Source organism: Ixodes scapularis, unplaced genomic scaffold, assembly GCF_016920785.2.
Source record: "Ixodes scapularis isolate PalLabHiFi unplaced genomic scaffold, ASM1692078v2 PGA_scaffold0__279_contigs__length_252992795, whole genome shotgun sequence".
Taxonomy (NCBI): domain Eukaryota; kingdom Metazoa; phylum Arthropoda; class Arachnida; order Ixodida; family Ixodidae; genus Ixodes; species Ixodes scapularis.
The window spans coordinates 69207751-69232689 of record NW_024609835.1 but is presented as its reverse complement, the minus strand read 5'-3'; the positions used below and the strand labels follow the sequence as shown (position 1 = coordinate 69232689).

Genomic DNA, 24939 nt, shown 5'->3' with positions numbered 1-24939 from the left:
ACATTGGACTACCCAGAAAGGTTTGTCACACAGAGACGGAGGCGCGTTCCCACCGGCGATGCGATCTAGCCGCGCGATAACTTCCATCGCAAAAGCGACTATCGCGGGCAAAAAGCGACGCGATTGGAGCAGTCGCTTCTCGACTCAACTTTTTTGCGATGCGATCTAGTCGCGGAGCGGCTGAGCAAATCAACGGCGTTCGGAGCGAGAGTTTTCGACAAACGACTCGCCAACGAAGGCGTTGGACTCGCTTATCGCACACGCCGGTGTGACCATCTAATTTGTTTTGCGATGCGATCTAGTGGCATCGCGCGACTGCTTATATCGCCGGTGGGAATGCTCAGTTTTAGGGATTGAAATGACCATTTATTCTGACTGCGAGACTCCGGTGTTAAAAGCGTGGCTTCTACAAACTGTTAAGTTTCATTTTTAAAAGAAAAAAAGTGTTAGTATTTGGAGGTGTTGCGTTTGGATGAATGCACATTTTTTGCGCGAAGGCAAATTACGTAAATGGGACTTCTGGAATGTCAACAGATCGTTTTTGAGGAGATAGTTGGAAGAAGTCGAGTCAACACATTCGTTCACTCGCTTTCACACAACGCGTGAAGCTCTACCATGCAATGTCTTAACGTTCCTGGCACATTAAACAAATTCGCCAGTTTCGTCCGAGTTTCGTCAACACTTTCAGCCGTGCTGGGCTGAGTATCGCCGATCCCCAAGACAAGCGAAATAGCATCCGTCCTCCTGGCGAACATTCCGTTTGCATTCGGGGACTAAATCATACAGATGCACCCCGTCTGAGGGGGACTAATGGATGCTTTTGCTCGCGCACGCCTATCGGTTGGTCCCAGTCGAGCGCAGTTAGTCCCCAGCTTTTGCGCACGGTACCTAGCTTGAGCCAGATGGTCCTTTCGAGGAGCAACTGGGAGTTCAGAGGACCAAATGCTGCCGTTAGTCCCTTGAGGTCAACTTTTTTCTTAGAGTGTAGTTTTTCCGCAATTGCCCATTCGCTGTCTTTACTTATACTTTTTACTCCCGAATCTCTCGGAGATCTGCCTCATATATTCACCGTTTTGGGCTCGTCAGAAGCGCATTAGATAGTGGCTGAGGGTCTAAACCTAAGGATCAGGTGTCAAAGGTTATAAAAATCTCGGCCGCAAGTTGCGACAGCGCTGAGGTAGACTGTCAGACGTGCTCTGTGCAAACGGCAAAGGGTAGCCAAGGGGTGAGGTGACAGCGCCCCCCGCGAATTGCGGCGGGAGGTGGCGATTACCCCAATCGCAAAAGCCGTAAGAAGGAAAAGAGAGCGCACGCTTCCAGTCCGGCCGTGTCTACGCTAAGTGTGCAACGAAGTGTAAGATTAGCTTAGGAGAAAAGGGAGGGGGGGCTACCAGTGTTGACAAATATCATCTCTCTTTAAAGACTTTCTGTGCTCCATTCCTGAGTGAACAGTCAGATGAATATGTCAACCTTGGATGGAACAATCTCGTTTGAGTGTACTAGTTACTTCGATTTCCGCCGGCTTTCAAAGCACAGGGAGGCCCCGTCAATACTCCCTGTCGGGGCTGGGTTGAAGCAGATGGATGGCTCGATCGCCCGTGGAGAAGCGGCGCCACTGTTCGAGCGGCCGAGCGCATCTGGCGAAGCGGCCGCTCGAGCTTCCCGAGCGATCCTCAGGGCGCCCTCCAATCTACGGGGGAGGTTTATTTCTTTTTTACGCTTTATCGACTTTCTGGGCGCCTTTACGCAGTAGAACTTTTCTTCAACTGAAGGCGCAAAAACGTAATACCGGACCTACTTCGATCATTTCCACGCTGGGAAGGCATGAATTTTTAGAACGCACGCGTTCCTTCGCTCGAACTGCGTTGTGAAATTTTAAGTTGGTTTTAAATGATCCAGGGACCTTTATTCTAAGCCTCAGTAATATCAAGACCGCAGGAAACCTTCTGCGAGGTTTACCCCTTTACAGTCTTCTGCGGTCAAGCTTGGCTATGGACACCGGCTTCTTTGGGATATTTATGACAGCGTTCATATAGATCTCCAAGGATAGGTGAAATTCCTTCAGGCACTTATTCAGGATGGTCGTTTTCTTGCAATATTTGTTTATCTAATCTTTTAAAACCTGAGTGAGTCAAATTTCTCTTTTATTGAAATGTTGGAATATTGCCTTCGACCTAGTAAACCGGTTAGCGTGTTTTGTGGTGGTAAGGGTACAGAGAAATATAAAAGCCGTTTACAACTCCCTGTAACACCGCGTTAGAGCGCAGCTCTTGAGGAGGGAAGGGTACTAGGGGAGGGTATACCCCTCCTCCCTCCTCTTCACCTCGTGATCCTGCGTGCTATTCCTCCTCCCCCTCCTTCTCCTTCACCTCCTCCTCATCCTTCAACCTCCTCCCCTCGTCTCATCCTCCTCCCTCCTCACCCTCCCCCTCAAAGGGGGGTCCGTGACCTTGGGGAACGGGGGAGGAACGTGACCTCGGGTGGACACGTGACGTCGGGGCAGGGGGGTCACGTGACCTCAGGGGGGAGGGGGGGGACATGAACTCGCAGCTATGCCGACGGCGACGTCGACGCCGTTCAAGCCGGAAACAAGCGCCTAAGATCTGCACTCTAAAAATTGATCAAGAGAAGGTACGCTACTTACCTTTTTTTTTTCTTTAGATCTGCATGTGTCAATCTTTGCTCAGTGTGTCCATTATTTCTTCTCACCTTAGTGATTTCCCTTAACCACAATGGTGTGTCTACTTTAGGAATGTGTTTTGGTTTTTGTTTGGTGTACTAGCTATGTGCTGACCGCGTGTTATTTATGTGGTGTTCACGAGGATACCACGCATCCAGATAAACCACAAAGCATGCTATACGAGCACGAACTGTTGGTTTTTAAACATTCTTTCTTCGTCAAGCCAACTGTGCTGAATTAGATCCTTTATTTCGAATTTACCTTGCTTGTATTTCCAGACCCGCTCCAAGCTTGAATAGAACGTTGAGTTAGAGAAATCGGTAAAAAGAAAATAAAGTAAGATTATCTAAACAAATTCGCGATGTGACTTAATTCATGCTTAAAGTCACATACACGGCGAGCAAGCGTTCCGAAATGCGTCTTGGCACATCGGAACGCAAGGGGGCCCACGCCAATAAAAGGCCAATGCAGAGAATGCGCATGAAACGCAAGATGACTATACTTCGTTTCACCTTAAAGATAAACTGAAGCGGTTTTGTATTCCAAGAATTAAGCTTAAATCGTCTTCATTTCGCCTCCAGAATCACAAATATTGAGACTATTTTTCATATTGGTGCACGGAGGCTGCAAAAATCGTTTTCAAAGGTACTGCAAATGGCCCTCCTTCCCGGAGTGTTACGTCTTAAGAGGAGTTTTCGGAACCTTGGCTCTCGCACATCTTCAGAGCCTATCAAAAACAAAGACCTCACGACTGCCGTCAGTCTGGGGGAATATACCAAGGTTGCAATGGCATGGGCTGCCCACGCGAGCGGGCACGCGCTTGGCGGCAAAAAAGATCTGGGTATGACGTAACGACTGGTCTGAGGTTTTTCGTGTTTTATCACGTTTAGTTACATCTTCGGGTAAACCGAATGCGATTTTCAGATTCACGGGCAAAAACTATTATGAAATGACTTCTAACTTTTTTTTTTTCTTTTTCATGGACCTCTTTAGCTTTTTCTAAGTCCCGACTCAGTCGACGCCACGATCTGGTGTGATCAATCAGACAGCGTCAAAAGACCATCATCATGGTGGTAGCCATATTTCTGTACGTGTTCTACATAGCTGAACCAATCATAAACAAAAAAGACATAGTGACTTGCGCTTTGGACGCAGCTCGATTGGTCCCCTTAGCTCGTAGCGTCGACTGCGTCTGGACCTATGTTTGAACAAAGTATAGACGGCCAAGCACGCGCCGTCATTGATTGAAATCCCGGTAAAACAAGAGAGCACGGGCGAGTTTATGAGGTAAACAAAACCACGAGATGGGCAAAGAGCGGGCAAACTTGCACGCGGTATATATATATCAGGGTGTCGAACCGGAACCGAACCGAACCGAAAACCGGAACCGAACCGGTACTTTTTCCGGAACTGAACCCGAACCCGAACCGTTATATTGTTATCGCGATGAACCCGAACCGGAACTGAACCGGAAAAAAAATAACGGTTACCGGCTCATGTCAAAACGGCTCGGCCACGCGCTGTTGACAATGAATGTGCTATCAATGCCATTTGTTTTTTAAGTGCCGTCAACTGACACACACCTCGCTTACATATTTTTCTTCTCCACTCAGTCTTAGGAATATAAACGCTGCATCCATGAATCTTGACAAACGCTGCATCCATGAATCTTGACATAGGAACCAGTATTGCGCTGGTCGCGGCTTGCACGGAAAAAAAAATTAAAAGGCTGTGCAAAAAAAAAAAAAATATCGCGTCACGGGATTTCATTTTCCTACATTCTCGTAAATCCTAAATGCTGCTGTGTGCTCATTTCATAACACGTTTCTAGAACGCGCGAGTTCTTGAAGCTTGCTTTCATCGGAATGAGAAAAGAAAAGGCTGTGGAGTTTGATAATAATGCATCCGGTTTCGTATAGGCACTTAGAAGCTAACATATTTGTGAGACAGCGAACTCTTCTATTTTAATATTTATCCTATTACGTCCTTCTGGCGTTGCGTTCGGTGAAGTGTTTTTCATATTCCCTATCTTGTTTAATGAAAACTTCTTTAAGGGTCTAATTTGAGTTACCGAAGACTAGTTCAAATAAAGAAAGCTGTATTTTCTCCCCACTTTTCCTTCAATTGCTTACACGCCGAGGGGGCGGGATAGTTAGCGAGTTCTACTTGTAAGTGGGTTTGTAAGGAGGTCGCGGATTTTACAGCTACTGCGTCGGACCCAATTAGATGAAGTCCGAATGCGGAAACGTCGGTGAGGTAACCTTTGAGTGCACATAAAGAAATCATTCCTGGTAGAAATCCCTGAGCCCTACACTACGATGTATCCCGTTTCGTATGTGCTGACCTCAGATTTTTATTTGTAATTTATTTTGATGCTGCAATTTGTCATTTATAATTTCCGAACCGGTTCGCGAACCGGTTCGCGGATCGAATTAATCGAACCGGAACTGAACCGGAACAAAATAAATTTACCTGAACCGTAACCGAACCCGTATTTTTTTCGGTTCGACACACTGATATATATATATATTTATTTATTTATTTTGACTAAATTCAAACTTCCTGAGAGGGTTGCCCCACCCCTCAGAAAATTAAAAGCTCTGGGGCTTTGAACTCGTCAAACACAAAGCTGGGGCCGAAGTCGACAGAGCGAACAGATTGGACAATTGCGACAATGACTTCGCGCTTTTGTCGCCGATGTTAAATTGGCGCCTTCCGCGAACTTTCGGCTCCAACTTTGTGTTCGACGAGTTTAGGGCCTCTGGAAAACGAACGCTAATAATTTTTTGCTTATCCTTTCTTTCATTTGGGCGTGTGTCTAGGGCCGGTCATGGTTTCTACATAATGACCTTAAAGAAGTACAAAGCCGAAAATAACGTCCAGTCATGTTAATTGTTCAATTGCGAATGCAGAATTTCCTTTGTGTTCTAGAACATATCTGTGGTGTTTTTGTTTTTTTTTTATTCAGCGACATTTTTTTTTTTATGTAGTAGTAATCGGTTCTCCTTGCGCAATGAAAAAAATACAAATATGGTTCCATATAACATCTAGTATACCACATCTGCGTACATCAAACCTAATACTATGACCGCAGTGGGTTAATGAGTTTAACAGAAGAAAGGGGGATCGGTGGCCGACGTTTCTGAGAGATCAGAATCACTATTTTTTACGTACAGTTATGCAGGTTCGTTTGCGTAATGTTTTACCGTATTTTGTCGTGTCTTCCATTGATGTTAATTGTGCAGGGCCGCGAGGCTATTTGCGAGAAGTTTTGCTTTTCTTTCGAATGTTGAGTGTTCGTTTTTCTTTAGACTATCTAAGTACTGTCCGACGGAAAAAGCTATACAACGATTTGGTGGATGTTTTAATGCCGGTACCTCTGTACAGAACATTATACAGTGAGGGCCCTGGTCTTGACGTCTTGATGAAGGTTAAGGGAATGCCAGTTAAACCCTCCATTAAATCCTTTTTTTTTTTTCTTCAAGCTGCATTCAGGTACTTTGCCTGTGAAACCATGGTTGGCGGCAAAAGGGATATACGTACCATGGTCGGTAAACTGTTTACGGTGCAAACAACCAGAAAAGATAGAACATGTGTTTATTCAGTGCTGGGACGCGGTTTTCCACTGGGACATACTCCAGCGCACTATAAAGAAAACCCTCCCTATAAACCCGCGCGGCATTCGATTCCTGCGAGTCGAAAATGAAGGTGGAGTACCATATGACATGTTTATGGTTCTAAGCTTACATAGCATCTGGAAGACGAGAATGGTTGTCCGCCATGCGGAAACGAATGTTCGTCCTGTCCGAAAAAAAATGTATTGAACGTGTCGCGTACATTCGCGAAGTGTACCGCATGAGCCTCCCGAATGGATGTCGCTTTTGGACGAGTGTGTTTCCTTGAAGGAATTTTAATGTACTCGCGTCAGCAAGCTGGGGCTGATGTGCTTTTAGTCTCCTTTTTGTAACTATGCTGAAAATCGCCAAACAGGCAATAAAGAAAAAAAAAAATCGGTGGCCGAGTGGTCTAGCGCACACGTGGAGCGAAAGCTCGCGCTGCAGAACCAAGGGATCCTGGGTTCGAGCCCCACCTCTGCCCCTTTCGATCTGGATGAGCATCGTACCGGCGTGCGGTCGAGTATCACTACTGCGTGGTGCACGCTAAAGACCCCAGGCTAGCGGTTGTACTGCACTGGCTAAATTGCTCATCTACAACTGGGAGACCCGTCGCCCGTTGAGGCAGACCAAGTTCTACGCCGTATAAGCATACACACAACCCAATATATTTTTAACAGAAAAAAAGGTGGATCGGTGGCCGAGTGAGTTAGCGCACATCAGCTCGGAGCACGGGGAGCGAAAGCTCGCGCTGCTTAACACAGGGAACCCGGGTTCAATACCCACCCCTGTCCGTTCCGATGTGGATGAGCATCGTACGGGCGTGCGGTTCTGCATCACTACTGCGTGATGCACGCTAAAGACCCCCGAATTTCCTTTGTACTGTACTGGCTAAGTTTCTGATATACAACTGAGAGACTAGTCGCCCATGAGCCAGACTAAGTTCAGGCTGTATAAACATACCCACACCGCATTTTTAACGCAATAAACGCAATTTATATTGTCCTAAAGAAGCGTGTTTTCAGTGAGAAGTTATACTTTGTCCTACCATAGCATGGACTATTGTCAGCCGCGCATGCTGAAATCGCGAGCTATTTGTTTTAGATGAATCCTTGGCGGCAGCACAAGCACTCGTACAGCGAGTGCTCCAGTCAAGGTAGTCAAGCTACCCGCTCGTGTTTGCACAGCATTCGTAGTTAGTCTATGTTAAGGTGAGACGAAGAATAGACGCTTTCAGCGCGCGCCAAATTGAGTCGCCATAGCCGACCTTCTCTTGTCTTACCGAGATGCCGAGTCACTGAAGCGGGCGTTGCTGAGCCTCCACAAAGGCCTATGCTGGTAAAAAGACACAATAACACTTAAAGTGGTAATTACCTGTCCTGCTCTGGTAATCACGCAGTGGAACGAAGGGAAGAAGAGGGAACAATAACTGGAGGTCGATTATCGCGGCGTCCATGCACAGCTGCCTGAAAACGTCTATAGAGGGACAGCAAACTCAGAAAACTAACTGTATTAATAAATGCCTCATTAAGATATGCGCAAAGTGCAGCAGAATGTGTTTTTCTGTCGCGGGGCAGGAGAAAAGCTACGAGGGGAAACCAGAGTACGTTACACTGCTAGAAAATAGGGAGGTTGAAATGCGCTGCAACATTAATTATTGTGGCAAATGTGTCAGCCAGTTTGATACCTTAGTATGCCGGATGCACCCCATGAAAAGTGTACTCCCATCGTATAGCACTCGGCTAGGCCAGCTAAAATTGCCGCACACTTTGTCAATAAATTTGCACCCCAAAAAACGAAATCGATAACAATATTTACGCAACGACACGCTTTTCAAATTTAGATCCGTCTTGTTTGTGCGCGGCGGCCCAAGAATGACTTCAATTCGAAGACAATTTTAAAGTGACGTCCGAATAGAGTCCTTTTCTTGCCGACAAGTTTGAGCAGAGGAAATTACTTTAAACTTAAAATGCGCATAGTGCTTTAAATAATGCTATAACTTTTTTTTAAATTTATTTTAGACAATTTTTGGGTCAATTTGCCACACACGTTTCCTATTTAAGCAAGTATTGTTTATATGTGTTTCGGAGTGTAGCGTCCATTTAATCTAGATAAAGAGTACTAAGCGTTTGGCTTTACCAGCCAACTCTCAAAATTTCTGTCACAAATGATTATGGCACACTGTTTTTGTTTTATGCATTTTATCATAGAACGCCTCCCTCCCCCCCCCCCCCCTCCAAAAAAAAAATTTCGTGCAAGTTAAGAAAAGTTAGAAATACGGCTATTGACAACAAGTATATGCGACCTTCGTGTGATACGTAAGGGCACGCGCGCCCAAGGATGTCCGAACAGAATTTGCAAATGACGGGCAGATATAAAGGTTTTGCTCTTCAGATCATTGCCGTCAGCCGCAAAATCTTTGCTGAGCCTTAACGTTGCACGCATAATTTTACGAATTAGCCATCTACTAACTCACTGTATCCGTTGCAGCATGAAATCTTCAGATTAGCCTTCGCGACCACGAAGGAGAAAAAAAAAACGGCCATGGGACCGTTAGAGATTCTGTGACGCCCGAAAGTGAGCGATTTTTTTTATTGACCAGGAGATTTTTTTTTTTCCGAGAATTGGAGACGGAGTCTCCGAGACGCCCCACCCTCTTTGAACGAGAATGAGCACGCAGATTCACAGAATGGTCCTTGCAGCAATTCTGCCTTGAAAGGGCACTTTCCACCGAACGTTCGCGAGTTATCGACTCGGGAAAATAATTTATTCGTCTAACTTCGGGCTCGAAGGTTTTCAGAGAAAATTCTATTAGCATGGCTCCATACATGAGTTGCAGGGAATCGCTTGAAAGTAAGTTTTGACTCATAAAAACGCGCTTTCAACAACACTTTTGAACTACGAGAATAAAAAAGGAAGTATATGTGTACGGGACAATAAAAAAAAAGCAGAGTTTAGAAACACTTCAACACCTCCAGGCCACTTGGCCTTTGTGTGTATTATCGAGGACTATGTAAACAATAAAAAAGTCAGTTTTCATAGTCACCGCCTTAGTAAACACTTGAAGACACAGATTTTTTTTTTTTTCATTTAAATACCATCAGGGCCATAAGGCGTAAATGAGGGGAGTGGGTGTTCAGTACAATGTTTGATACTGCTTCTCGGAACCTGATGGAGTCCTGGATGGTGACGACGTTTTCGGGAAGGTCATTCCAATCCACAATTGCATCAGGAAGAGGGGCGTGCTGATGTGCCGTGGAAAAACACTGTGGCCGAGCTATTTTATTGCAATGATCGAGTGTGGAGGAAAGATAAGACGGTGGGGAAGTGAGCTTGACAACACTGAAGAACTTAAAGAAACAGTGAGGGAAGGAAGAATTAAAACTGATTGAATGGCGCTGATTTCATTATTCAAGAGCTCAAAGGTTCCCTAAGGAGGTTTCTCAAATCGGATAAATATTGCGATAACTCACTCTGTGGGCTCTAAGCATTCTATATATTCATGAATCATAACAATGCGCGGCAGATTTCCCTATTAATAAATAATCAAAAATAAAACACAGTGAGCTCACCTCCGGCGATGGGAAGAGAATTGTTCCGGCAGCAACGGCAACGAATGACTAATGAAGGCGACATTGCGTAGAGTTTGCAAACGCACTTATCACAAAATGTGTGTGCTTTTGTGCATAATAATGGCAAAAAGGCTAATGGAAAAATTATGATTTTTCGCGGAGAGGGCAGATAATACTGAAATATTGTAGAAAAAAAACGCACTATGTGTTGCTGTTTGTTTTGTTCTTATATCTTCCGCGGGACTGGCGTGTCCTGTCGTCAGCTTTCAAACGCGCGCTCTCTGGGTTGAATCTTATGGCGAAATCCACTGGGCGTTTTGGAGCGCGCCGAGATCAGCTGACCAGACCCGGACTGGAGCACACGATCCGAACGGGGTCGCGCCGCCTACGGATCCCCTGTGGAACATGACCACTGCTCCGGGATCGGGGGATACCTTCCCGTCATTTAACTGCCCGGGAATCCGTTTTCCGCGGCCGCCGTGGTCGTTTCGAAGACGTTTTTGCAATCGCGGCGCTAACACGTGTTTGACGCACGAGCGGCAGGAATGGCTCAGGCGCTTCTAGCAAAGATTGCCGGAATGCCCGTAGAGCGGCAAATACCTTCTCTTCTCCTTTCTCGAAAACGAACCGGCTGTCGAGCCAAGGGGTAAGCAAGCGGCCATTACGAATTCTTCTAATGTCGAGACAATGAGCCCAGCCCACGACGTGCTTCTTCTTCCTTCTGAGGCGAGATGGGCGAGATCAGGCGAGATGCCCCACGAGAAAGGAAGTCGCGTGTGTGCGCCGAGGGCTGGCCCGGCTGGCTTTCGGTTGAATCCGCCGAAATCGTGGGAACGGTTTTTCTCATATCCAGATTGAGATGTGGGGCGGGAACTAATCCAAAACGAACAGTGAAACACGTCGGTCTCGATCCCGATTGCCCGGTGAAATTGGCTCGCTCCAGAAAAGTCGATCCCAGCGCGCTCAAAAACGACCAGTGGAATTCGCCATTAGCCCGGGCTGAATGGGCGACGAGGCGCGCGCATTGAAACTTTCGCTCTGTTGTCCAACCGGTCGGAGGCGCGAGGATCCTTCGCTTGTTATTGGCTGACAGTGGTCCTGGATTCGGAACATGCTCCTCTCATCGCCGGAGAGGACCTCGCTGTGCTCCAATCTTTTCTTTTCTTTTTTTTAATAGTAAATGGGCCGCGTATCTTCAAGATTTAGGAATGTATGATGCTTAGAGCAGGCAGAGTGAGTTATCGCCATATTTAGGCGATCTCGGAAAACTCTTCATGGTGCCTTTAAAGGGAACTAAAGCGGTTCTGAATTCGAGAAAAGACACTTGTAGCGGCGAGCGCAGCGGCACCGAAGAAGACGAAGTGCGACACCAGCAGATGGCACGAGACACAGAACGATCTGCGGCAGCAACCAACACGCACTTTTGTAAATATGTAAATGTAAATTTGTAATTTGTAAATAAATTAAGAAAGCCAAAACCCCTTCACACTTATATCGTCTTTATTCTGCCTTCATGGTCACGAACGTTGATACTATATTTTTTTTTTCTTTTTTTTTTGTTGCGCCAAGTACACCATCAGCGCTTTCAAAATAGCGTTGAAGTCTCTCATTTCTGGCGTGTTCGGTGTGAGGAGAGATTCGTGACGTGCGAGATATCAACATTTCTGCGCATTCCGCAAGCCCTACCCGAGCAGTTAAAAACGCAGCATGCGACGCCTCACAAGCGGCATGCGCAAGGCAGTTGAAACTGTTGGGTGTAACGTTACATCCAGCGTTTGGTATTTTCGTTTTTCTCGCGTCTATTGATACCTACGGGGCAAATGATTGCGGTTCAAAGTCACGGGACAGAAATACGCAAGAATTCACCCTGAACTCGTTTTTCTCAAGAATTTCTTCAGTTTCCCTTTAAAGACACAGGCTCGTAAATGTGAGCTGTCTTCATATCTATGTGAACTAAGGTTCTCTATCTCGTATTTTATGATTGCTTTGTATCCTGCGTCGTGAGATCTAAATTTGACCTTCAGTTCTTAAATGGCAACAAACCTAACGGGTGCTCATATATTGGGCCCTTAATTTTCTTTTAAAAATAATTTATACAAGTTCCACAAGGCCACTTGGTACATATAACCCTGATTGTTTGAAAGTATCAAACCTAATTTCAGAAAAGTTGTAATATTTACTTTTTGTCTCCATATTACCGGGACAATATATGGGTTTTCCTCAAAGATACTCTCCGACGCTGGTTTACGTTTCCAGTTGCGCTTGTCGGTATACGACGTGTGCGGCAAACACCAAGAGTTAAAATAAACATCTCCAAAGCGCTTTGATCATTCGATTAAATTCAAAGTTGCGACCGAGCTATTTGTCATTCTACCCGTTTTTACCGTTATTTTTACACGCATGCAACCAAAGGGCCGGGCACACGAGCAAACGTTTATGCATATGTTACAGATCATACCGCTCCTCGCACAGGATGCGTCTCAAGTGGCCGCATCGAGCTCTCGTCACCAGCTACGATTTTGCCAGTTCCCGGCCTCGGAACCTGCTCAGCTTTGTTTAAGAGTTCTGTAAACACCTTCTGCGCACCTAGAGTTTCAAACCTGGCACCTGTGCTCGGTATTGACCGAGCGGTGCGCCACTTTTCGCCTTGACCGGTGTCGCCGCCGCACTAACCCTAGTTCATGCAGGTCACGGCGACTACCGACACTGGCGCGTGCCGAAAGTTTTGTCTGATATCTGCGTCCCACCTCCCCATGAAGACTGCCGATGATGGAACCGGCTGGACCCCCACCACTCCAACACTACGCCTGTATTCACGCCGGACCCTTCTCATGAAGCTGACGGGCAACGCCAACTGGGCATCTGTGAGCCCTACTACCGTCAACCAAGCCCTCCAACAAGCAGCCTGCCTTCCCAGCAGGAATGCCAAGACACCTTCATCAAGCTGCGATCCCGTTAAAAACTCGGGGCAGTGGACACATGTCACGACTCTGCGGCCACCAAACTCCTTTATCTTCAATAACTCCCTCTCCAAGGCAAACTGCATCCCGCCAACACGTACGAGGCCAACAACCCGAATAACGCTCAAGGAGTTATCCACGGACTATCACTGAATCTCACTGACGAAGTCATCCACTCACTGCTCTACATCCCCTCCCATAGGATTCTCCGATGGCGCCACCGAGGCCAAAAGGCCTCGCTCCTCGTCACCATCGAAGGACGTATTCTCCCTCGACATTCCATTGTCTGTTCCATGGTCTTCAGGCTGTACCTACCACGCCCTAACAGCCAGCAATGTAGGCACTGCTTCAGCCTCGAACATCGAAGCCTTGTATGCCCAAACCGAGCCGAGTTGGAATAAAAATTGGGGTTGTGTGGATATTTATACAGCGTGTACTTGGTCTGCCATTTCATAGTTGCGACGAGTCACTCGCTGTAGATGAGCAATTCAGCCAGTGCAGTACAACAGCTAGCCTGGGGTCTTTAACGTGCTCCACGCAGTAGTGATACACGTCCGCACGCCAGTATGATGCTCGTCCAGATCGAAACCGGCAGGGGTGGAGATTGAGCCCAGAATCCCTGGGTTCTGCAGCACGAGCTTTCGCTCCACGTGCTCCGAGCCGGTCTGCGCTAGACCACACGGCCACCGATTCACCCGAGCCGAGTTCGTGTGCTGCGCCGTGTGTGGTCCCGTATTCCTCCGGACCAAAACTCCTCCGACATCCGTCACGACTGTGAGCCCCGATGCCCCAACTGTAACGGGGAACACGCAGCAACAGGCCCCTCCTGCCCTGCGCGCCTCGAAGCAACACAGACCCTACAAAAACAAATCAGGCCCGGGAACCGCCACAACGTCCATACTCAAGGACCACCCCCTCTAGACTTAATTTCACCTTACATCCGAGTGCGGCCGATGTTATGAGCCGAAAGGTCAATCAAAGCGCGCAAAGAGCGCAACGTCATGGTGTGCTCTCAGTGCTTGATAGGACTAGCCGGCGGAGGAGCACGCACAGAGAGACGGCGAATACTGGCTGGTCCTATCAACTGCAAAAAGCACACCATTACGTTGTGCCTCTTTCGCTGTTTGATTAGCCCTTCGACTCCTAACATCGGCCGCGCTCGGACCTAAGCTGAAACGAAGTATAGACACCGGATTTAGCAACTGACCCACCTTGCCTACCTTCAACCAGTTCGTCATTTTAGCCTCATCACGCAGCCGCAGCCGCAGCAAAACACCTGCCCAAGTCAAATCTCACCGTGGCTCCAGGGCCCTCAAACGCAGCCGCTCCCGAAGACAGAACACCCGAGCGTCCCCTCCGCCACCCCCAGTGCGCAACCTCCAGCTACCTAGACGCTCCAGACCCTCCCCACGCCAGAACTCCACATCGCACGATCTGCCCAGGCCTTTGACCAATGCCATTAGTCAACCCTCCCCCCCTCCCGCAACCCGAGAGATGAATGGCTCAAACTCCCATCTCTACCCACCTCTACCGCTTTCGCCACTCTCGTTTCTCCCCCTCAAACCGCAAGACCTATCATTTCACAAATCAACAGAGATCTAATTGTACGCAACGCCTTGAACCAGATACTCTCGTCTCTTCTTCAACAAATTATTACCCGCCTTTATTTTGCTGTTTAAAGGGGCGGTGCAACGATATTCAACTGGCACTAGTGGGAATCAAAGATACTCGCACGCAACGCCACTGACCAAGGAACTCCTTTGTTGCGTTGTAATTTCGAGGACAAAACCGAGTGTTTTCAATCAATCGCTCCTTCGCAAAACCTGATGACGTAGCTGGGCGGTAGGAGTACCGCCGAGTGACGATATTTGAATGCGGCTCATAGATTTGACCCGAGCATGGCGTGGACACTCGATTTCGGCTCGTGATAAAAGATAGCTCAAGAACCATTCGGGTAGTGTCCTGTGTCCAATCGCTCCAATGACGACAACAGCCGAACCATAACAATGTCTGGAACTCAGCGCGTGTCCTGTGCCTTGCCAACCCCAGCGCATGGCTATGATCAACATTGGCGGCATATAATCGGCTCCAGATCACGTGGCCGCTTGTTCTGGCTGCGAGTTGAAGGGGCGAACTTTGCTCGTGTTTCTTTATTTTTTTCTGCGAGTTCGATTGCGTGTGGTGAAAAACGAACGGGTATTTCACACGTCATTAACGTCAGGGATCCGTTCTAAGCGGTATTTGCGCAAAATACATAATTGTTGCATCGGCCCTTTAAATATAGTACGGTTTCTGGAGAAATTGCCCTCCAAGAGGCGCCCTAGGATAAACGCTAGAAGTTGAGCTCGCCACGACGCAGCTCCGTACACTTAACACCTGCCGCAAGTCGCGGCTTTGACTGCATTCAAGTCGATCGAAAAGCGATTTCTCAGCCCGTGAAGCATCATTTCCAGCTGGGTGAATATCCGCTTTACAGAGATTAGTTCAAGACGGGAATTGCAGCCTTGCGCGAACAGCACATATAGAGAAACAAAGAATACAATAGAAATACTGGCTACGACGTGCCGTGTGCGCAAACAAACTCATTGCTTCGAACCGCATTAGAGCGGCTTGATTTATTGGCTTTCAAATCATTACGGCATGATCGAGAGTTTGCTTTTTAATAAGAGATTCATCTCCCGAGCCATTGAAAATACTCTCAAAGATTTGACGTTTCCGAAAAAAAAAAATATCAACATGCTGTGAATATTTTTTATTGCTTATTCAGTCACCGAAAAATTCCGTACGTTCAAAACGACCAGTATAAAAGACGGAAACGCAGGGATCGGGTGTAGTGTTCGGGTTTGTGTGCTGTTGTATTGATGTTTGTATGTGCCATATATATGTATGTGCTCAATATATGATCACCTGATGCTTGTAGTATGCTTAATATGTGCATAGTAGAAGATCCCGAAGCGCAATGGTGGCCTGAGAAAATAAAACAAAAAAACTGTAGAACATGAATCAGGCAGTACCTAGCGCCACCTAGCCTAGCCACTTGCAATTAATCTGCTTGACCCTCCCATCTGGTGGCAAGCGATTTAACCTTCTTTCACGCTACGCGATAAGCAGCGGCTTCGAGTTGGTTTTTTTGAGAGCGGCTTTTGGTTTCGCGGATTGAGTTTGCCATTCCTCCGTGATGTGCATTTGACGAAGAAATTGTGACTCGAGGAACACCAAAGGTAAGACGTAAAGTGGGCGAGGAAACTGGGTATCGCTTGTCTCCGTTTAACATCGCAGTGCTGTCACCGAGAAGACTGAATGACTGCTTTCGAAACGCGTTTCTGTACCTGTGGGGGGGAATCTGGCTTCGGAAAGAAAAACAGTTCGCGGAAAGCTCATGTTACGCTTTTATTTGCTGCTCTTCTCGTGCCGTACAAGAGACATACCGTCTTCGTTAAGCCTTATTGAGCTCGATTTTCTCGATTCAGGGCCGCCATAATGAAATACAGGCGACGGAGGAACTAGTTGCTCCCCTGCTTCAGAAACGAAAGTTTCTCCCTTTCTAAAGGAACATAGGCTACAAGACCGTTCCTCCCCTAAGGGAGGACTATCGATACCCTTTTTTCTAAGAGTGCACCTACTGGTCTTGTCCTCGTGCCCAACAATATCCCCACTTTCTTCTTCCACATGTGCTCCCTCCACATCTGCTCCCTCCCCACATGCCCTTTACCTGAAAGAGCTGGGGCACTTCCCCTTCGTACCCTCACCCTGCCCTCTGGCATCCCCTAGCGCAGCCAATCACCCATGTGCGAAACCCCTTGACTTCAACAACGCCCCCCGAGCTCCGACCTGATCCGGCAAGCCTCCCCGAAATGCCTCACCTTCTAGTGGCCACTGCCCGGACATGGGCGGCTTTATTAAAGGTGTGTCTCTCTCTCTCTCTCTCCTCACAAAGAAAAGTTCTTTGATTTTTATAAAATTGTAAATTGTCTATAGTACGCTCAAAATTAAATGATATTCCGATCGATTGTGAAGCGCTTCACTTCACTATACAGTCACTCGCAGTTTACGAAGGGCAGGGCGTTATATGCCCGGAGCGTTCTTTTATCTCTACGCAGTCAATCAAAGTGCGGCATTTGCATATAGGAACTTTAAAGAGAAAATCCCGAAGCGCGATGCGTGAACATAATCAGCCGCGCCCTAGGTTTCTTAAGTTGTCAGTGACCACAGCACGCTGTGAGTAGAATCTTTCTAAGCACGTACTGGTCGATCCCTCAGTGTAAGCTTAATTGACGACGGTCGGGAAACGAAGTTGATCTCTGGGCATATAAATACGTTTGAGCAGATAAATAGGTAACACTTGACAGAAAACCGTGTTCAGTATAAATAGAAAAGAATGGCCGTTGTTTGTATACCAGAGCAGTCGCGCTCGGCATGGCGTTGTAAACCTCGGAACATCATTTTCTTCGTTCCCTCCACTTTTGACGGCGGAGGAATATTCCGAGTGGAGGCTGGGGCTCTGCATAAGCGAATTACGAACAAAACGTGACTCGCCGTCGAAATAAATTCGAAATATTCAACGAGTGCACACGTACGCCACACGAAAGGGCCGAAGAAGACAAAGGACGACCGGACTGCCAAAAGCATTTTTATTATTCCCTTTGAAAGAAATAAAAAATAAATAAATCAAGTTTCTGTAAGTACATTTACGTTTTTCGACGTGTTATGAACAGTCCGTTTGCGGCAGCTTTGTGCTCCGTAGAAAGGTCTAGTTGATTTGTACTTCGCCGTCACTTATTATCATTATACTTCATGACAGTTGTTCTTCCTTTATATCCTATAAAGTTCATATTTTTTTTTTAAACTTCACTTTTAATAAGGTAAAGTCTACATTCAAACTCTCTGGCTTCAATATTTTATCACTTTGTAATTTCTAGAAAGAAATGTCTTTTGATGTTTTATTTTTTGCCTTTAGCTTACTGACAGGGAGTTTACTTTTCTTTCCTTCTCACTCACTTATTAATTTTGTTATGCAGCTTCAATTCATTAGAAAGGGTCTGCTTGAACTGAGTGGGTTAGATTTGTGCATGGAAAAGAAAAGAAAGGAACAAAAAAAACGTTGAAGATCCTTAGGTTTTTTAGTCATTTTTAAATGTTACTGCATTTTGCGCCGTCCATGAAACTCTTAATTGAGTTATTTAGAACCAATATCATTTTGGCCGAAGCGACTGTAATATTCTAGGACATCTTATCACAGTTTTACCCCTGCAAGTGAAGGCTATCAACCGCAATATTCTTTATCGTTAACTTTTTTTTTTCCTCTCTTTAAATTTTCTAAACTGAGCTCTTCGCCTTTGGGGGCCACTTAAGAGTATACTTCACACTGACATACACAAAAAACTAAATTGAGAGAATCATTCAGACACTAGGCATGTATCCCTATCCTATTAGCCGGTTCCTGAATATGATGTTTTTATGGTTTAACACATGAACAATTGTGAATAATGTAGAAGAACAGTCACAGATCAGTTTTCTTGTATCGTTTATGGTTGACCTTTCGTAAGGATCATAAAAACACGGTGTATTCAAATAAAACAAAAAATACTGTTACGATATTTCTAGACGTTGTAGGACTTATCACTGTCGCATTTTCAAAGTGTTGAGACAAGAATATTGCGAAATATAATCACAATCCAGAAAATATTATTTTTTTTGCGAGCAAGAGCCTCAATGTCAAGTCAAAATATTCTTTTTTTTTAATTTTCGTCTATTTAGTTTTATCATTCCCTGTGTATATAAAAGAAAGTCCAGGCTCTAAATGTTGACACCCTGCTATTAAATACATAAAACAAATTGAAATTGCTGCAACTTTTTTTACCGCACTGGACAAAATCTAACCGCACAATTAGACTACAGTTATCATTAGATTCGACTGATAAACATCTAATGTTTTTTTTAAAGTAGTTTCAACTAAAAATTACGTTAAGCGCTCTTTCCTATAAAACCTTTCAGGCATTTCCTAGTTATAAAAAAGGCACGTCACAATGATGAATTATGTAAAAACTAAGCTCGAAACGCTGCATATCGTGGTCGTTCAAATAGCTTGAGTATGGATTGTATTGTACTAATCAATATATGACGTGTTTAGTAACATTCCAGTGTGTCAGACATTAAGATACACATAAGGTAGAGAACAAAACATGAAATCTTTGTATCTCTTTCATGTCGTTTCCCATAATGACGTCACATGTGACGGCACGTCTAACGTCATGAGGGAGGAAGAGGGAAATTTTAGAGTGCAGCTCTTAGGCGCCCGTTTCCGGCTTGAGCGGCGTCACCGTCGGCGCAACAGCGCGTAGCATTATGGGAGGATTCCCATATTGACGTCACACGTGCCGTCACATGTGACGTAACGAAGGTCACAACGAAGGTAATGACCTTCACAGTGAAGGTCATGGCCTTCACGAGGACATCACGAGTGACGGCACGAAGGTCATGAGTGACGTCCCGAAGGGGGAGGAAGGGTGGAGGAGGTGGGGGAGGACGAACGGAGGAGGGGAGCAAAATGAGAGGAAAGAGGAGTGGGAGAGGGAGGAGGAGGGGAGGAGGAGGGAAGGAGCACGAGGAGGATAGGAGGAGGAGGAAACAGGAGATGGTATTGAGGGGAAGGAGGGGCATACCCTTTTCTCTTTATACTCCCTCCTTCTCTTCAAGAACAGCGCTCTAAGTTGGCATTACAGAGAATTGTAAACATCTTTCATATTTCTGACATATTTATCAAAAAACAAAATTTCCTGCTAAATTTAGCGGGAAAAATTTCCGGCTAAATTTAGCGGTACAATTTCCCCAGTAAATTTTAGTGGAAAAAATTCCCCCGCTAGATTCAGCGCAAAGAATTCCCGGTAAATTTAGTGGGAAAATTTCCCTGTTAATATTGGCGAAAAAACTTCCCCATTAAATTTTGCGGAAAAATTTCCCCTTGAAATTTAACGGAAAAAATTCCCCGCTAAGTTTCTCAGAAAAAAGTTCCTGCTGAATTTAGTGCAGGCAATTTCCCGCTAAACTTAGCGATAAAAAGTTCACCGCTAAATATAGCAGAAAAATGATCCCGCTAAATGCGGCAAAAAAGATTCGCCACTAAATTTAGAGTAAAAAATGCCCGCTATATTTATCGGAAAATTTTTCACGCCAAACAGCAGAAAAAAATTTCCGCTCAAATTTCCCACTAAATTAAAAGGCATATTATCCGCGCTAAAATTAGCGATAAAAATTCCTCGCTAAATTTAGCGCAAATATTTCCCCGCTAGTCTTAGCGGAAAATATTCACCACTAAAGTTACCAAAAATAATTTTCCGTTGACATTAGGAAAAAATTTCCCCACTAAATTTAGCTGAAAAATTTCCACGCTAATTTTAGCGCAAATAATTACCCACTAAATTAAGGGGAAATATATCCCCGCTATATTCAGCGTAAAAATTTCCCCGCTATATTTAGCGTAAAAAGTTTCCCGCTAAATTTATCACAAATGATTCCCCACTAAATTTAGCGAAACCAATTCGCTGCTAAATTTAGCAAACCACTATTCCTGCTAAATTTAGCAGGGAATTTTTAAGCTGAGTTCAGCAGAAAATGTAGCGAAAATTTCCCGCTAAATGAGAGGGGAGCAGAAGAGGCGGAAGGGAGGAGAGGAGGGGGAGGCAGGGACCAGAGCCGTATATGTAGAGAGTTTGGCCATTCGTTGGGAAGTATAGGAGACAAAGGAGGAGGCGCCATTGGCCGAAAGCGGGCTGGGCGTGTTCCAGGGCGTCTTCGGAAATTCGAATGTGACCAACCAGAAGCAGGAAATAATACCCTGGCGGTGGTTGCGAGAAACAAAATTCATAAGTGCGTCGGAGTAACTCTCGGTGACTGAAAATGTGGTACATGTGATGTTTCAATCACGGTCATCTAAAATGATGGTGGAAGAGCGCGACTAGCGGAACGATCGACATAATCCGTACGCCAAACGCCGAGGGCCGGGAATCTGCCGTCCGAGCGGTCACACTTTGTCCGCGCAAAACAGAGTTGAGCGGCGCATTCGTTTCTTACATCTTTCTGCATGATCATGATAAAAACAACACGTGCACCTTTTTTTCAACCACGAAGGGTTACTACACTTCTCTTACGCACTTATTAAAACCATCTACGAACATAGACCTTCGATCAGAACTGTTTCTCGCTACCACCGCTAGGGGATTCTTTTCGGCTTCTGGTTGGTCAAAAGAGCATGCCAAGCCCTCTTTCCGAGTCTGCCGCACGCCCTGGTTCTGCCCGCGCCTCCCATTGACCAAACTCTCTACATATACGGGTCTGGAAGGGACATACCCTCCCCTCCATACCCCCTCCTCCTCTTCCTCTAGAGCTATGCTCTAATTCGTCATTACAGGGAATCGTAAACGTCTTTAATTTTTGAATTAACTTTTTTTTTCGACGTATATATAGAGCATTTCTTGCGTTACGCTTTCGTCGACAATATATGAAACGCTTAAAATAAAAAACACCTAAATATGAATGAGAAAAAAAAAAACAGGGTTTAAGAAACACACCGCGGCAACGACTAACTTCTTTCATGAACCCGATATTTTCAGCACCCCAAAGGGCTTAAAACTGCATTTCAGCAGAGTGTACAAAGGGTAATTTTAAGTGTATGGAGGAGTTGCATGTATATTATGTAATGAGGAAAAATGTGTCGTTAAATATTTATGAAAGAAAATGTCAATCGTGCAATCATTAAAAGAAGCACTCTTATAACCCGGACAGCAATTTTTGCTTTGCTTACGAGAGGAACCTATCCATACGTTCTCGCTATATTTTTTTTGTTTTGTTTTTGTTTCACGTAGAAGGGTAATGTATCGTTTTGTAATGCGCACCAATTGAGAAACGTGCCAACGATCAGGGAATTTCTAACACATAACCAGTTTCTTTTGAATATATCCGTGGTGATCGTGCGTCTAATTAAAAAAAAACACCAATGGCCTTTACGCTCGGTAAATAAATTAGTCTCCCTATGAGTAAAAAGCACGGGTGAGATGGTTAAAAAGATTTTTTAGCCATAAAACGATCATAAAATGCACTTCAGCAGTTGAATATAATCTACCAGTGATATTCACACAGAAACAAGCTTATCGCATAGGAAAAATTACCCATACTTTTCTTTATTAACTATGCAGCCTGTGCTCTATGCGTGTCCCTACTCTATTAAACTAAATTCAGAAGGAATACACCTCGTTGAAGATATCAGACGTATTCGTAATACACCCGCGTCACACCAAGTAGCGTGACTTGGTGCCTGCCTTTGGATGCTAAACTGAGGTTTTACGTATTCATGCTTTTTATGCAAAGTGAATGTTAGAAGTACAATTGACGAACATACTTTTTGTTCGGGTGCGTAGCAATACCACGATCAGATTTAAGTCTCGAGAGGCTATTTGAAGCGTAATGCAACCCATTTGTGAAAGAGATACGGTACACTAGGTAAATGAGCTCCCCGCTACTGAGGCGTCCATCGCTATCTAATGGCTGGCCATATTTCCGGACAAAATTTATTTACCACTTAATTCTAGGCGCTGCTAATGTTTTATGCTAAATCTAAGCAAACGCTAGTTTTTATTTATATCTGTTACTTGACAAAATCTGCAAAATAAAGTTTAGTTTCGGTGACTCATACGACAAGGCGTACATCGATCGTTTAATATAAACAATTGTACCGTATGACTTCGTTTTATGTTTTTCTTGTTTCTAATTTTACTTAGATGATTTTTACGCTATCGAAAATCCTTTTTTCCGTATTTCAGCGCGAATATGAGTTTCGCAATTACACCCGTACGCTGCCGAACAGAAAAAACATAAAATTATCCACGGATAAATTGAATACCGAAAATAGTCATCAAATCAGTTTGCAGAAAAACAAAAAGTTGTCTCTATGGAACTTTTTAATGCGATTCAAATAAATGGAGTTCAATAATACCAATTGGAGCGAGGCCCAAAGCCCCCAATGGTGCGCACGCCGTACAGCTTGTTCGGGAGTGGACCATATCTTTGGATTTAACGAGGTCCTCCCGAGTTTCATCATAATGGGAAACACTACATGCCACAGTATGTGCATGTTATCTTCAAAACGCCACATATTGTCAATTACAAACATCGGTGCTAGTGTCGCCACTTTTTTTTCTTACGAAACCGCTACATGTAATTTGTTAAGAGTGTCTCATTGCCGTGTACAGACGAAACGACACGCAGAAAAGCCCCAAAACACGGGAAGAAAAAATACATATGCAATTACAATTCTTCTGCCTGCCTTTAGAATATACTCATAATTAATTTTTTTTATAGTTTACTGTAGACGTTGCAAGTATGTGAAATAGTGTACCTAAACATATTTGACAAAACAAATTTTACGTAAAGAATTCGAATTCAAGATTGGCTCTTACTTGCTGTCTCTTGTTTCGTTTTGAGATTTCACTTGTTACCGAACATTAAGACAGAAATGTTTTTATTGTATATTATTGAAACCCTGCCGTTGTTGAGCTTCGCCATTCAGCCACTATATTGCGCATTGCTCTGGGATAAGGATGTCTTGAGCGAAGGAAGATTCATAACACAATGATTAAAAAGCGCGACAGGACAACGGACACAGAAGGAGACACAGACACAGCGCTGTGTCTGTGCCTCCTTCTGTGTTCGTTGTCCTGTCGCGCTTTTTAATCAATATGAATCATCAACTTGCCCAACTTTCTACCCTGGTCATACCACATTTTAAGTTCAGATTAAAAAAATATTTAAAAAAATGTTTTCATTATCGAGAAGAGCCTCGTACACCTCATAACTACTTTGGGAATTTTGAGGTCGAATTTCGGCTGACGAACGCTTGCGTTCCATATTCCCACGCGATGCGCAGACCCCAGTTGCCATAGTAACAATCACGTCTAAGCAGTCATGGGCGGTCCTCACGTAGCACATCACACTTAAATACGAATTACTCAACCGCGCCCTTACATTACTAATCCAAAACACATTGCCAACCTTGAATACGAATTTATATACATTTTAACGACCATACAATATAAAAGAAGAAAAAAAGCATGTGTGCTTACTTTCCTAGTGAATACATAAACACTCAATCGTGGCGAATAGTAGAGGAATCCTAAGAAATATAGAACTTAACCTTAGACTCAGGCAAAATAATTCAAAGTAGGCAGGTACAACTTATGCGTTGTCGCTACCTAAATTGCATTTTTTTAGATCTTATCGTATGCTTGATACGCAGCAATATTTCTATTGTTTGCCGCAATCGGTTGTCTTCGTGCTCTGCCCGATAGAGAACTCACCGACTTTTTTTCTTTCTTTTGTGCGTATCACACGGGGCGCGCGTACATACATGGGACGGTTGAACAAACCTCAGCCGTGTTTGCTCTACGAAGGACCTGTGATTATGAGATAATTAAAATCGTAGTAAATCTTACCTGTAGATGAAGAAGAATACGACGCAAAGGATGACAACCAAGCCGCTGAGGACGCCGCTCACGATTGCATACTTTGGAAGTTCTACAAGAGGAAGAAAACGTATATTAGCTGAAGACAGCCCATGTATGAGGAGAGCAAATTCGTCTGCTACTTTTTTAGAGGTTGCGGTGACGTCAGAACGCCCAGCTTTGATTGGCTAAGATTAAAGGATACTGGTTAGACCTTGAGGCAGATTGGTTGCAGCAATGTTATCAGCTAACGCCCTAATCAGATTGGTTGCGGAGCGACACTACACTCTAAAAAAAGTCTGTGAGTCTACTTAAAAAGGCAGCTCAGCGAATGACGATGCCGAAACATCTGTTTAGACCAAAAAACGCAGACTGAGTTGTGACATTAGGCAATGCAAGCGTGACGTTTTGCATTGCTTAATGTCACAACTGAGACTGCGTTTTTTGGTCTAAACATATGTTTTTGCATCGTCGTTCGCTGAGTTGCCTCCGTAAGTTGCGGTGATTGGCTCCCTGAGTGTTCGGCGTGAAAGTAGACTTACAGACATTTTTTAGAGTGTAGAAGGCTCGGGACTCAACACGCCTTGTGTTTCTTGATTTGTCGATGACTCAATTTCACTT

At 44.9% G+C, this 24939-nt stretch overlaps 1 protein-coding gene across 1 annotated transcript in view; it reads right to left on the bottom strand.

The window, feature by feature from the left end:
* Positions 1-24939, bottom strand: part of LOC8043723 (atrial natriuretic peptide receptor 1) — a 214104-nt gene that overhangs the window by 77803 nt on the left and 111362 nt on the right. Inside the window, exon 7 of the mRNA XM_042292130.1 lies at positions 24310-24391. Within this exon, the coding sequence (XP_042148064.1) occupies positions 24310-24391 (82 nt within the window). The remainder of the gene's footprint in view (positions 1-24309; positions 24392-24939) is intronic.